The 14,585-nt window shown below is 36.1% G+C and overlaps 1 protein-coding gene across 2 annotated transcripts in view; it reads right to left on the bottom strand.

Moving 5' to 3' along the window:
- VWA8 (von Willebrand factor A domain containing 8) overlaps positions 1-14,585 on the bottom strand; it is a 180,126-nt gene that overhangs the window by 53,816 nt on the left and 111,725 nt on the right. For both annotated transcript variants that reach the window (XM_053934989.1, XM_053934990.1), the window contains exons 27-29: positions 8,911-9,019; positions 8,336-8,474; positions 6,426-6,628 (exon numbers count right to left, since the gene is read on the bottom strand). In XM_053934989.1, the coding sequence (XP_053790964.1) occupies positions 6,426-6,628; positions 8,336-8,474; positions 8,911-9,019 (451 nt within the window). The remainder of the gene's footprint in view (positions 1-6,425; positions 6,629-8,335; positions 8,475-8,910; positions 9,020-14,585) is intronic.

The raw sequence follows: 14,585 nt of genomic DNA, 5'->3' as shown, positions 1-14,585 counted from the left end.
TTTTGGTTTTGTTGCAAAACATAAGATGGATTTTCTTGGTTCATTTCAACGTTCATAGAGAAACTGAAGAGGTTAAGCACATGCAAGGGCTGGAATGATACTACAGTTTTTCCACAGCATTTTATCTATACATCTCACATTCACTTTGCATAACATCTAGGAACTGGATTAGTACGGCTTACATATCTAAGATGCAGCTACAGGTAAGAGACATACCAATTAGTTCTGTCAAGTCACTAAAATACTTCATTTCAGTTTTCATGTTTTCTTACCATTTTTCTGTTGTACCTATTGCTTAAGTTCCACTGAAGGTGACAAACTGGTGAAAGAAGAAATGGCTTAGTACTTTTTCTACAAGTTCATACTCTGATACTGTGGAGCCTGTGGATATTAAATATCCCAAGGTGTGACAATCCTTCTGTGACCTGCACTCTCTGACAGCTTATAGTGTCAGAGGTAGGACAGCTGTTGGAGGACAGCAGGATGACTCAAAAGGATGGAGACCAGACGCAGATGGGATTGTGCAAATCTTCATCACATAATGGTGTGCTAAATTTTGAACTTCTTTAGATTTCTCATTTGTTACTTGATGCCCAAGGGTCAACACATGCTATCAAATGATGAGGGCTTTTTAAACATTTCTTTTTGCAAAGCACTATAGCTGCTCCTAATATTTTTAACTAAGAATTTAAGACAATAGTCATTCAGGGCCAACCTTAACTGCAAGAAATGAAACTCAAAAGGTACAAAGGAATAAATTAATTAAGCCTTGGGTTCAATTTTTTGTTTGCCATTCAAGGAAATGTTCACTAGTGCAAGGACATTAGGTTCTGCAAGAACATACTAAAAGTAAACTGCCTACGTACAACATGTGCAATAACACACAATAGACGTTAAGGAAGTAAAACATAAATTCCCATGAATTCCCCTAAATAAAACAAATATGAACAATCTGAGTCACAGCAGTTTTGTTCTCTTTGGGTACTCTTCATACTTTCACTAGAAATATTTGCAAGAGTTAAATTTAATAATGACAGTAATTTGAAGCTAAATATGGTAAAGTATTTAAAATATTATCATGTTATTTGGAGCATTTGGGAATTTCAGTTCAAGTTCAATATTTCTAAAAAAAGAAGCTTGCTTATGTATTACAAACTAAAATTATAGAAATGTGATTCAGGAAAAAAAAATAGGACATTTGCTTTGGATTTTGGTTTTCTGCCATATTTCATTTATATAATTCTGAAACAGCATTAGCCTTCCACGTGAGATAAAGAACACATACGAATCAATTACATTCTTCTACTTAGTGTTAAATTTATGAGAGCAGTTGGTAGTATAAAAAGCTTCTCTACTCCACCCCTTTTGATGTTAATGGTTTCCTTCTGTGCGAAGTGACTGATGTATATTCTGTCTGTGTTTAAGAATAGATTTTTGCGTCACTTGTGAACATATCCAAGAGCAGCTCTGGCAACTCTTCAAGTGGGCTGGGAGAAGACGCTGGTGTGCAATTCCGCTCTGTTTGTTCTTGACTGGGAGAAAAGTAACCTTTGGGCAACCTCCTGACCCCAGTGTCTGGAATTCCAAACTCTGGACAGATGCAATAACCAATCTTGTGAAGTGGTGTGCCTTTATTTTTAGTTACTGCAAAGTTTCCCTTTCCTTACTGCTGTTTTTATTTTAGCCAGCATTTTCCTCTAAAAAGTTCTTAAACCAAACAGGGCTGTGACTTCATTTTGCTGGTATGGGAAGTTGTTCCTTATGGTTTTGCAGACAGAGGAGAGAGCTTGGGGAAGTTTCAGAGTGGGAAAGTGCAAAAAACTCAATTTAACATTCTTGTATTCTTCTCCCCAAACTCACTGTCAGTTTTGATCTGTTCTGCCCTCAATGCTCATGTCCTCAGCAAGCAAGCTTGCATACATAGTCTGCTTTAGACTGAGCCTGATCCTTAGCTGGGCAGGGTAATCATACATCCTCTTGCCTTCTGTCCCACCTTTTCTATTAAAGCTACTCAAGGATCCCTTGAGTGATAGAAACATAACAACTCTGACACTGTAAATATAGGAACAGATACAAACATTAACACACCGTTCATCAGGTTCAATTGGAAAAAGTCTGTGCAAAAATTTATGGCTTGAGGCTCAAACCATCACATCTTAAGAGGTAGGGAAATATTTGCAAATAGATTACTGGTGTTCTAATTAATGCAATTGGTGTCTTTCAGATGATTTGGGAGACTGCATTCAAGATTTCAGTGAATTGAGAACAACAAGTAGTAGTATAAGCTTTGTGCTTACAGAAAATGAGCCTTATCCTATTCTACAGAAGGTGCACACATTTCTATATAAGCAGACCTTTACTATAAGGTGTACTCATAGAAAAGGAAAGTCATATAATATAAAAAAAGAACTAGTTTTTGAAGAAAATAAGAAAATACACCCTTTGTTCTGAAGACATACATCAGAATATCCTGGGGACTAGAGGTTACAGAAGTTACTACTACTATGTTACTGGTATTTTCATATTCAGATTCTCACTTGTGCTTCAGGCTAGATCACAAACTGTTAAAAGAAGTCTTTTAAAAAATGGTTGCCATCTCCTACATGTGGTGAGTGAGGTGTATCTCTGTGTGAGTTTCTGTGCCACAGACTCTCTCACTCCCTTGTTATCAGAGAGCTTTGACAGAACTACAGCAGCACGTGGGACAGGGAAAAGCATTTCCTTCCCCCCCACCCCACTTCCTGGCCAAGAAAGATAAAAGCAGACTTAAAGGATGCCAGCAGGATACTGCCTGAACACAGCTTGTTGTGCTCCCTGAGGTAGCCTGTAGGTTTCTCTGTTTGTCCAGTTGTAGCCTTTCATCACAGTTAAGTGCTTGTAAAAAAATCCCAGAATTGTGCTGTTAATTTACGGGCAAATCAATTCTCCATGCGCAGTTTGTTCCTACAACCCAATAGAAAATCATGCATAAAAGTTATCAAAACTCTTTTCTGTCTGTACCTGTTCTCCTTCTGAGCAGTAGACGTGAGAGATGCAGAAACAAAAGCACATACAGAGAACACAAAGCTTTAGCAGGAAATAAGAGTAGGCCCTGAAGTACTTGTGGGGAGGACAGATGGCAGAGGCATTGCTGCTTTGAAAAGATGAATGCAATTCCCAACTTACAAAGAAGTTACTTGAGATTTCTGCAGAGTCCTTTCAAAGTCTATGAGTTTAGTCTGAACAAAAAGATAGAGTCAAAACAGCTTGAACTCACTGAGACCAATGGCCAACATGAGGAATAAAATAATCTACCCTTTCTTCCAAGAAGATGTAAATGTGGCTTAAAATCAGATACGTCTCCCACTTCTGCCATTAAATTAAATCTCAGAGGAGTTTACTTTCAGTAATTTTTTATTTAAAAGGACAGGGAAAAATGGTGATTTTTCATTTTGTTTTGCTGGAGGGCTCTACTTAATCTAGATGGATGTCATCTGGGAACAAGATAAAACCTACAAGCTTATTTGAAGAGCCACAATATCATAATTTCATCTTTTCCAATAAGGTTATCATCCATTTAAAATTATTCATTTTTTATAACTTAGTCAGAAACAATTATTTACAAAGACCTTTATTAAAAGAAAAAATTGAAAAAGCTGGTTTTGGTATTGTCTTAATTAATGGGTGACATTGATTATTATGAAATAGCAGCTGTCAAGTGGCTACTTTATTTAATAGATGCACGTTGGTTTTTTTTTACAAATATTGTTAATACTTCTTAGTCTTTTTGCAACTAAACACAGATGAATCTCTAAAGCATGTTATTTATATTATTTGTTTTTCCTGTTTTGTTTGATGCACCCTGGCACAACTAGCTAACGCTTATAGCCTTGCTCAAAATGCAGATGTGCCACTAATCTACTTTTATTAACATGTGAATGCTGCAAGTTCTGAGTTTATGCCTGCCCATGATCTTAGTACACCTAAAATGAAGGCACTTTGACTGTATGTCAAGCCTCTTTCTGTAGCCAGTGGAGAGAGCAACTTCCAGGGGGCAATTAAACATGCTCTACTTCAGCTGAGATGAAATGCTCTTCCAGGTCACCTGTATTTGCAGGTTCTCACAGCAAATACAGAAGGTACTTGCATGATTATCTTAGGCCATATGCTTACCTGCTAACATCAATAATAATGGATTAAATTTCATACAAGTAACATCCACCTTATTTCACAGGTGCACAGAGCACATGATTTTTCCATGGCTCCACTGCAGGAAGAGTTAGGAATAAAACCTAAACTCTATGTAGGAAAATTACACTGCTTGAGAATCCCTCTTGTGATTCAGTGGGAGCTAGAGATCCTAACACTTGAACCCCAACATAAGGAAGGATAGCAGTGGCTGTGAAGACTACAACAGCAGCACTTGTCTAACCTTTGTTTTAATGCCTCACTTAAGAACCAATCCCAAATAAATTACCAATACAGTCCATGGATATGAGCATGCAATATACAAGAGAATAATCTTCCTTCTTTTTTGTTTTTTAAGTTGCTTGATGAAGTTCTCAAGAAGTCTAAATTACTTTTGAATGGTGACCTAAGAATAGGACTTTTTGCAAACAAGTTTGTAATTAAATGAAACATCTTTTCACAAACAGTGAATAAGGTCTGCCTTAATGGTAAAAATATGTAAAAAGTTCTAAGATATTGCAAAACATTCAGAATATTTTAATTCTGTATTATTTCTAAAATAGGCTTATCTACAGACAGGATGTACTCACCTGTAGCACTTGCCAAGAAAGGCAAGTCTGAAACTGGCAATATTTAAGCTTTGTTAGAGAAAAACATGAGGTTATAGCATGACTGAAGTCATCTGGAAAGGCACACTGAACTACCACAGTCTCTCTATGTCACAAATTTTATTTCAGAGTCTGAAAAATGTATCTATCATACCATTGCTAAAAGGTGTATTCCATGAGGACAGCCAAAACCAGACTCTGAGATGACTACCTAAAGCTTCACGGAAGAACCTTCATTTCTGACACCAGATGCTACTGTCATTTTGTTAAAAACAAAATGGTAGGAATTTTGGAGATTTGGAATGCAAAGAATATTGCTGGCTTTATATTAAAAAGTGTGAGACGTTCTAAATAAACATTCTTAGATACAAGACAGACTACCATCTGTTTTAGTTTCCTGCATCAATTTCTCCAAAGAAAGCCAAGAATTATTTAGAACCAAAAAAATGTGCTATGTGCACCTCAAAATAGCTCAAATGGTATTTCTATAGCTATTCAACAAGCAGGTAACCTCAGAATCATAGTTGCCAGTTTGCATTGGAAAGAATCCAAAAGGCAGCTGCACCTGCATAGGCAGTTCTACCAAAGGCAGAAAAATTGTGTTTCTCAGAAGGCACTGAACTTAACAGCAGCATCTGACACCAGAAAGTGGCAGCAACACTTGACAAATGTTCCTGGAACAATAGCATTGCAGAAACACTAGAAATTACTGAAAACAACTCTACGTAGGAAAAATTCTTCTAGGTTGAAGTCTCTCACTTACTGAAACAGTGACAGAAGAAATTCAAAGGAAAGGAAAAAAAGCCAACAATGACTGATTTAATGCCCATGTCAAACCACAGTAAGTGCTAGGTAGCCTAATAAACTATTTTTAATGTTAAAAAATGAACAGCAGCAGCAGGTATATACTGTTGCCTCTTCCCACTCCTGGGCAAAGAAATTTTGAATTGGAAATATTACAGTCAGCTCACAGATAGTAAGGAAAAGTGCAAAGTATGCAACAGTTGTCTTTAAAAAAGCATTTGAGTCAAACCAACACTGGAATAGTTAGTGGTTCTCAATTTGCGGACGTCAAGGCTTACTTACTCTTCCTTACTCTTACTTACTCTTCCTTCTAGTCTCAACACTTCACAGGTTACAGAAGAAGAAATACAAGGATTTACAAAAAATATGGAGCAAATACAAGCAACATTTTACTTGGTGACTCAGAATATGTGTCTTTTATATACTAGTTGAAAAGTAAAAGGGGGACAAGATTGGAGCAGAACTTAAGTTCACATAAAACGCTTTACTCTGTATTTTCAGAGCGTATAACAGCGTATGCTGTTTGACTGAGACTCCTGAACTTGACCCACTCTCCCCCTTTCTCCCATAAGCCTAATCTCCCTCTATCAGTAAGAGAAGATAAGCAGGTAGAACTCAGCTTCAAGAATGGAAGAGAACCTTGTCCAGCTAAAGAGTGCAAGAGGAAAATCTCCATTTAAAAACTAAAGCTGAAGGCAACTCCCAAGCTAAAAGTACAGTAAAAGAGAGAACATTCAGCAGGAGGTAGCCTTGTCCAGTCTATAGAGGTGGAGTCTGCAGTGACATACCCTCATGATACTACTTTGCCCATGACTAAGCATTTAGCTGGGATTAAATTTTTTTTACCTCCTCTTCATGTAGAACCACTTGACCTTTAAGTGGATTTCCCAGTGGTGCTGCAATCACAAAAGGTTGCCAGACACTTCCAACTGTTCTTGGGAAGAGGTCATAAAGATCCACAAAGTATCCAGTCTTACTAGAAATGTTCATGAAGTACAAGGAAACAGGATTGCATGTAGTAACATAAAGAACATTTTTATGTTCCTCTTCTGAAATAAGAAAACAAAATAGTGAAAGGGTACTGACATTGTGCATTTCTCTTCTGGAAATAGATATGTCATAAACTTGGCAGATGTTACAGCAAAAAGTACCGAAAAATTACCACTCCCACAAGGGAGATAAAGAGAGATGATCTCTTGCTATTAACTAAATGTTAACAGGCAGAAGCTTGCCACAACACTATTAACTCTAAACAAGTAGTCCAAGACACATTTGTGTAGGCATGACTGCAGTGTCTGCCAGCTGCTAATATGTTCATCTGATTTTGCTGGTTTATAATCTTGTTTCTTCTTCTTCCTCTAGCCTATCGTCCCTTTAAATTTATGTATTTAATAATTAAACATAGTACATTGTACAAACATTGTACAGAACTTTTCACATAAACCACCTTCCTGAATAATTTCAGACAATTCTTGAAACCAATAAAAGCTACCTAATTTCTGTTTCGCTTCCATGAAAGTCTGCTAATGTATTTGCAAATTGGACTGCAAGTAGAAATAGCAGCATTCCACTATTGATCATTAAAGATCTGCATATAATACATAATCATGTTTAGACTGATGCCTTGGAATGGCTACCTAAAACAGAGGATTGACAGAGTTAGATAATAAAGTGAGTATTTATTAAAAGCCTTTAACAGATACACCTTGGGCAGTGCAAAAGCCTTGCAGAGGCAACACCCAAGATGGACAATGGTCATGAGTTTTTTGGGCAGATATGCTTTGTCTATTTGCATATCACAGGTTAATTGTCCAATTACAGCTTCAGGGAATGAAGTCATATTCCCCCAGTTTGCTCCCCCCCATAGACTTTTATCTATACTTTTCAGGGCCTGAGGCTGTGAGGGTGACCTTGGTTCCAGGCCTGTAAGGATTGTTTTGTCTGACCAAAATGTGATGAGAGCTTACTGGCACTCTGTATGGAGTTCAGAGTTATACACTAATGCAATACAGGACTGAAAATTATAAAAGCTAAAACTTAAGGCATCAAGACATGCTTAATGATGAACCCTAAAAACATTTATGAATATTCCCAATGGTGCAATTCCCTCTGGGTGGAATACAGGTGGAGTACAGGTAACTAAAGCAGATTTGGTGCAGTGAGAAAGAATCAGTATGAGCACAGAGGAAAAAAGCACAGCATTCTCCAAGTTAAAAGATTTCTATTAAACTAAATTGAGAGAGGAAAAGTTAAAGAATTGTATTTGTCAAGTAATGCAGTGTTGAACACACAAATTTAACAAACTTGCAATTTTGTGGCTGTGTTCTATTTTAATTACACATCATTTTCTTAGTTTGAGAAAGGATGCATATCTTTACAATGACCACAATGACTCAGTGAAATTATGCACCAATTTCAGTGGATTATTTTTGTATTTCACCTACTATTAAAAAAAATAGTGGAAAAAGGTAAATTGTTATTCCTATAGTTCACTCCCCTACTCTATATTTTTAATTCTCATATTACAATTCCTAGTATTATTCCTATACTCTTACTGCAAGTCTATCTAGAAACACACACTACTGTAAATGCACTGGAGTGCTGTCACTACACTTGAAATCGCTCATATTGTCCTTTTATATTCTGCCACTGGCTACTGTCAAGCACGAAGTTAACAGCCCAGTCCTTCCTCATCTCCAGGACATCTCACCTCTTTGTAATGTTGCAGATCATGACAAAAGCTTTTCTTACTGTACCTTTTGTTACCGTGACGTCGCAAACTAAATTAATTTCATCTAGAGGCAGTGTCCAAAAAGCAAGTTCTTCCGTGAAACTGATGGACCTGGATTCATGTCGCTCCAGTGGAAAGCCTTGAATATTTAAGTACACAGGGCCCTAAAACAAATAATAACCATGAGGACTTCCTAAAATATACCACTCCCCTTTCTTTATGAAAATACAGAAGTCTTCTTAATACTGTAATACTATTAACAATAAAAAACTACTAAATAATTTTATATTTATTACTAAACAAATTAAAGGGAAAAGGAAATGCCTTTTTCTATAAAATCTCTGAATGTCCACACTGCCATTTCCTTTACATTATAGAAACCTTGTGCCTCTCCTCTTTAGTCTTTTCATGGTTTGGAACCATTATCACTTAGTAGCACGAGGAGATATAATGTACTGATGAAACACAGTTTATACAAGGAAAATACCATGCCTTGTCCACACTCTTGCTCCTGAAGAAATTAATCACATTTTAGATTCATCACAACCCAATATATAAAACCAGTATTATATGAGTAAAAAAATAATTCAGAAGACAAACCTTTACACCTATTTTTTGAGTTTCTGATGGACACAGCATTTTCTTTTGTGCATTTCCTGGCTGATCAACCTTCCAGTAGCCCATAAACTTATGATCTGGTAAGGGCAGTCTGTCAAATAAGGCAGGAACAAATGAATTTTTACATTTATTAACCAGCAAGTGTTACGGAATAAATAATTTAGACAACTGCATTTTCCCAACAAAATATATATGAAAACTCTCTTGTAGAAAGTGTTTCCTTGCTAAAATATTTAATTCCTTTTTACATTTTTAGATCACAAAAAAATTAGCCTTCTGGACTACTAATAGATACAATCTAAACAGTATCATAAAAGAAGCAGCAATATATATATAATATGACCTCAAAAGGAAAAGTTTTCCAGCCTGAATTATGTGAGATATATCCAGACCATCTCTTGCTTTCCTTTATTTGGATCAGGTTGTGTCAACACCCCTTAAAGGAACTCCTGTCAGTAGCTCACTCTTCTAAAAGACCAGCAGAATAAGCACAGTAAGCACTGTGGCTCATTAACCATGCAATTAAAGTTGCAAATTATTTCTGCTTATTTTACCATTGCTCACATGAAAAAAGGCAAAAGAATAGACTCTCATGTCTATGAGAGGATCCCTTTGCCTTCTGGCCAGTACAATCTACAGAAAGGATGGGGACATCTTCAAAAGCCACATTTTCTTGCCTTGGTCTAATCTCCTTGTATCTTTTATCTAAGGAAGAAATATGTGGACCACAGCAAAATTCATTTATACAGGAAAAGAAAATGCCAATGTTTGACAATGTAGCATCACAGCAAAACACAGACAGTGCAATATTTTCTTTCTTCCTTTCCTTTCCTTTCCTTTCCTTCCTTTCCTTTCCTTTCCTTTCCTTTCCTTTCCTTTTTCCTTTCCTTTCCTTTCCTTTCCTTTCCTTTCCTTTCCTTTCCTTTCCTTTCCTTTCCTTTCCTTTCCTTTCCTTTCCTTTCCTTTCCTTTCCTTTCCTTTCCTTTCCTTTCCTTTCCTTTCCTTTCCTTTCCTTTCCTTTCCTTTCCTTTCCTTTCCTTTCCTTTCCTTTCCTTTTTCCTTTCCTTTCCTTTCCTTTCCTTTCCTTTCCTTTCCTTTCCTTTCCTTTCCTTTCCTTTCCTTTCCTTTCCTTTCTTCTGAAGTGATTTACAACCACTGAAAGCAGTTTGACTTCATTAATTGGCACAGATACCTTCAAGCTAACGAACTCATAACTGTTGGCTTCTCTTTTTTTTTTGGACCAGTCACTCCTAAAGAGATCTCCTATCAAAACAGCATTCTGTGTTACATGCTGTTGCACATTATTCCACAGCTACAGGAATTGGCAAGAGAATAGAAGACATTCCTTCTCCCACTTTCTATAAATATCTTCAAAGTCTATTTTAAGGAAGTTCTCTTAGACTGTTTGTAAAAAGTATCTGCTTGGTCTCTTCTGTCCTATCTGATGATGCTTGCTCCTACTGTTACAATTATTTTCCCTCTCCTCACCAACCAACCTGGTACTTTTAGATATTAGAGGTTTGTTTCATTTCTTCTCTATATTATTTTCAGAATAAGAAGGGATCCAAAAACAAAAAAAATCACTTGGATTATATATAAAACTTGGAGAATTTTAGTTTTATTTTATTTTCCCCCTAAGAACTTAGAGGAAAAGTCAGGGAATGAATACAGATATCCCTTAATTTTTGCTACTCATTCAAGAAAGATGTCTTAACATTTCTTAGTGATATATTGATACCAAACCTCAAGCAACCAGAAGCCAGAAGTTGCAGGCATTCACTCAGCCTCCATCACCATTCTGTGTTTGGACCATCTGCCATGGCAGACGGCCAAAGACACTGTTTTGCAAACAGAAAATGGTTTGGATGCTATTGATCATTGATGCTCACAGAGAAATAAATGGCCAGCTGCCAGCAATGTGCCACTGGGGCATGTAATGAGGAAAGAGTATCTCATTAATTCCCTCTCTCAGTCAAAGAATCAGGAGAGTCTTCATTGCCTGTTTGTTGCCTGACTAAAAATATCAATAGGTATCAATGTTTGCAGAGTGATTAATTTTGCATTTTTCCTCACTTCAGTCTGCATTTTTCCATTCTTACACCTAGCTAGTATAGCCAAAGTTCTTCCCAAATGAAGAAGAGAAATGAAGCCAGATTAAAAAAAAAATGAAACAAAAAACCCCAAGTACATGGGGTTGTGTTTTTACATGGCAAATGACAACATTCAACACCATTAGGAAAAAACATTCATGATGTAGTATTTCAACATATACAAAATTCTTAGACACATTTATTCATGTAACCAGAAAAACAGGCAAGCCACTAGACTAAATGTCAGTTTAGATGTCTATGAAATAGAATTTTACTTCAGGCTTCCATTTGGGTTTCTAAATGATTTGTTGGCAAAGCATTGTTTATGTCTTGTGTGCAAAAAAACCCTGGAGAATTCTTTTTGCTCTATGACTCTGAGTAGCATAATCTCTGATATGCCTATAATCAGCAATAGTTATTTCCCATTAGCTGAGTGGAACATCAGCTCTCACAAGGATTTGGACTTTAGTTTTAATTCCTTACACATTACTCCCATGGACAACATCCTAGAAATCAAGAACTTTACTAATGATCATTAATAACTATTAAAATTGGAAACAAAACATATGTTAATAACCACCTCTAACCAAATATCCTGCTTTTTATAGCAACAGAATTACAGATTTCATTCCCAAATAAACATTTCCACTCTGTTTCAGCTTTCTGGAGATTTTCTTTGCTAACAGTTCCTTTCTTCCCTCAGGAAAACTGATTTCTTTCTCCTAGATTTTTGAGGTTTTGTTCTCCCTGTTTCTGAATTATTTCATTTCTCTGAGGCAGCAGAGCTAGTCATCATAAATAGCAAAGAGGAGGGAAATGTAGATCTGAATTTCAGAATAATGCAGAAAGCAGAGTTCACAATACAAAGCTCTTTGTCAAGAGTAATAGGGATCTCATTCTTCCAGGGCCTGGCAATTTTTATTTTTCTTTGCTTTCCCACTGCTCTCTCATGTAAATCTGGTCTAAGAAAGACTAAGAGTATTGAAGAAGCTGGTGGCATTAATGTCTTAAAATCAGTCTGCTTCCTGAATGACTTTCAGGAGGGAGTGAGGGTGCAGAACAACTGGAACAACATATCCACACTAAAAATGTGTATACATCTTAACAGCCTTCCCCTAGTGAATACATATGATACACATCAAAGTAAGGAGATTACTTTCTTTTCCCAGGACTTATAATTATAACAGTGAAATTTTAAAAATAACTTGAAGTGACAAGACTAGTAAAAACTTCACTAGATGCTCCTGCCACATGGCTGTATTTCAAATTAATTAACCAAATAGCATTTACATAAAAGGCAGATAGAATACATGGAAATGTCAACATTGGCAAAAATCTGTAAGGCAAAGAGATTTGATAGGTATAAAAAGTGCAGCGGCTGAGTAAGAATGGTACTAAAACTTCACTGGTCTCTCCAAGCTGGAGTGTAAAGAGCAATCCATGATTTTTGCCTTTGTCAAAAGCTAGAAGGGTTTCTAGAACAGAAAAGCTACAGGTAGACTGCATTAATCTTATAAGAAATCCAAGATTTAAGAGCAATGTCTAAGGAATCATTCTGGATCAGTTCTTTGATTATGGATGTGTCAAAGCCTGTTGCTTAAGGAAAATTCAAAATTGTTTTTCTGTTTATTAACCCTTAAATTTAGGTCCCGGTATTCTACATGATTACTGCTGTCCATGAAATGTATATATAGGCAGGGTTCAGAAAAGTGATTGCATGAGACCTACAGCTGATGGGGCAATTCTACAAGAAATTACTGTTTAGCCTGAATTTCTGCATGCACAGCCATCAAAGGGGAAATGATCTGTCAAAACATAATTCTCTTGTGCTACTAGAAAACTTTTCAAAGTAACACCTATAGAACACAGTTTCTTTCCATTTTATATTTTTGATTTAAGAAAATAATTTCATTTTAGGTTATTTTAATAAAATGATCAAAACCCAAAAAACCTAAATCACCAAACAACTGTGTTAAAAAAGTCAACAGAACCTGCTTTATAAAGTTATTTGTTTAGATTTCAGAGACCATACTAGAAGATGGATATGAATGTTGTAAAACTGCAGCTCCACTGAAAGCAAATTCTTCACTGCCAGGCATCGTATTAGTACAGCTGTGGAGATGAACTATGACATACAACAAAGCTGCTTAATATATGATCTTGTAAACCAGCTCAGTGCTGGCACAGAATGTATTACTCAAGGCCTCCAGTAACAGCCTGTGTTCCACCTAGCTGAAAAGATTTCCATCCCACGTAACCTTTTTGGACTTAAGTAAGATACAGCTTGAAATCAGGAGAATTCCTTGCCAACCAGTTCTCCATAATTTATCCAAACATATTTTGATTTGAAGACATTCAGTAGACATTCTGAAGTAGACATTCAGAACAGTTGTATGTTAAAACTCCTGTTCCCTGACAATTCCCCTTCCTCAGCTGGCTCTGCAACACACAGGGTTGACAACAGATGATATGAGACATATCCAATAATTAACTACAGATAACCCAGGAAAAAAAAAAGCCAGACGAAAGAACAGTCTCAAGAGAAAAAAAAAAGCTGTTAAAATTGACATATTTACATTACATATAAAAAACCCAGTTCATATGAAACAAATACTGAATTTATAGGAAACACCTGGAAGTGAATAGTGACAGGAGGAAAAACACAGAATGGCAATTTCATGAAGGATAAATGTCAGAATTAGGATTAAATGCTATTTTACCTAGAAATTGCAGATGGTCTGAACTGCGAACCAAAATGGCAGATTAACATGAATTAGAAAAACATAACAGATGTCAATGGGAAAAACAAAATGTAATTGTACATATAAAGAAAGATAATGAGTTAGTACCATGAATAATTCATTTTACCTACTATGTCTTGGCAAACCATCATAGACAATCCATCTGCTTTACATACAATACTGATAAAAATTATAAACTAGTGGGCAGGTGGTACCAGGAGAGACAGACAGTATTTTAACACCTGACAATACTGAACATGTCAGTGCCTTGAAGAATGGTTATCCTACCTGGAAAAAAATGACAACTGACAAAAGCAAAAAGACCAAGTAAAGCATTCCTTTATAAGTCTAATACATGATATTCATTTTGCTAATAAATAAATTACTATTCAACAAATTAATTTCTCTCTTGAAAAAACAACTATTGCAAGAATCATTCTGTAAATGGTCATTATAGACCATCTAATCTTCCCTTCCAAGACTAGGTATATTAATTCCAGAATTTAATCTAAAATTCCCGTAAGGGTCACTGCAAGCATCTGTTCAATTTCCCCTGGATTTCAGCAATTTCAGCTGGATACATACCTAAATAATTCTTCTACTGATACCCTGTATTTTAGTGTGTTGCTTGTGTGTCTCATGTTTTTTTTTTTTTCTAGATTTACAGCAGTTATGTTGCAGCAGCAATTTAAATAATTCTGATTCATGCAAGTTTTCTTTTTGATTCAGAAATAGGTGATAGACTTCTCCAAAGCTTATTAAAATAAGAATTCACAAATCGTTTGATCCAAGGCATGCCAGAGAGCACTTGTGTAAAGGAGTCAGC

Source organism: Vidua chalybeata, chromosome 2, assembly GCF_026979565.1.
Source record: "Vidua chalybeata isolate OUT-0048 chromosome 2, bVidCha1 merged haplotype, whole genome shotgun sequence".
Classification (NCBI taxonomy): Eukaryota; Metazoa; Chordata; class Aves; order Passeriformes; family Viduidae; genus Vidua; species Vidua chalybeata.
This window is presented reverse-complemented; position numbering and strand designations above follow the sequence as displayed.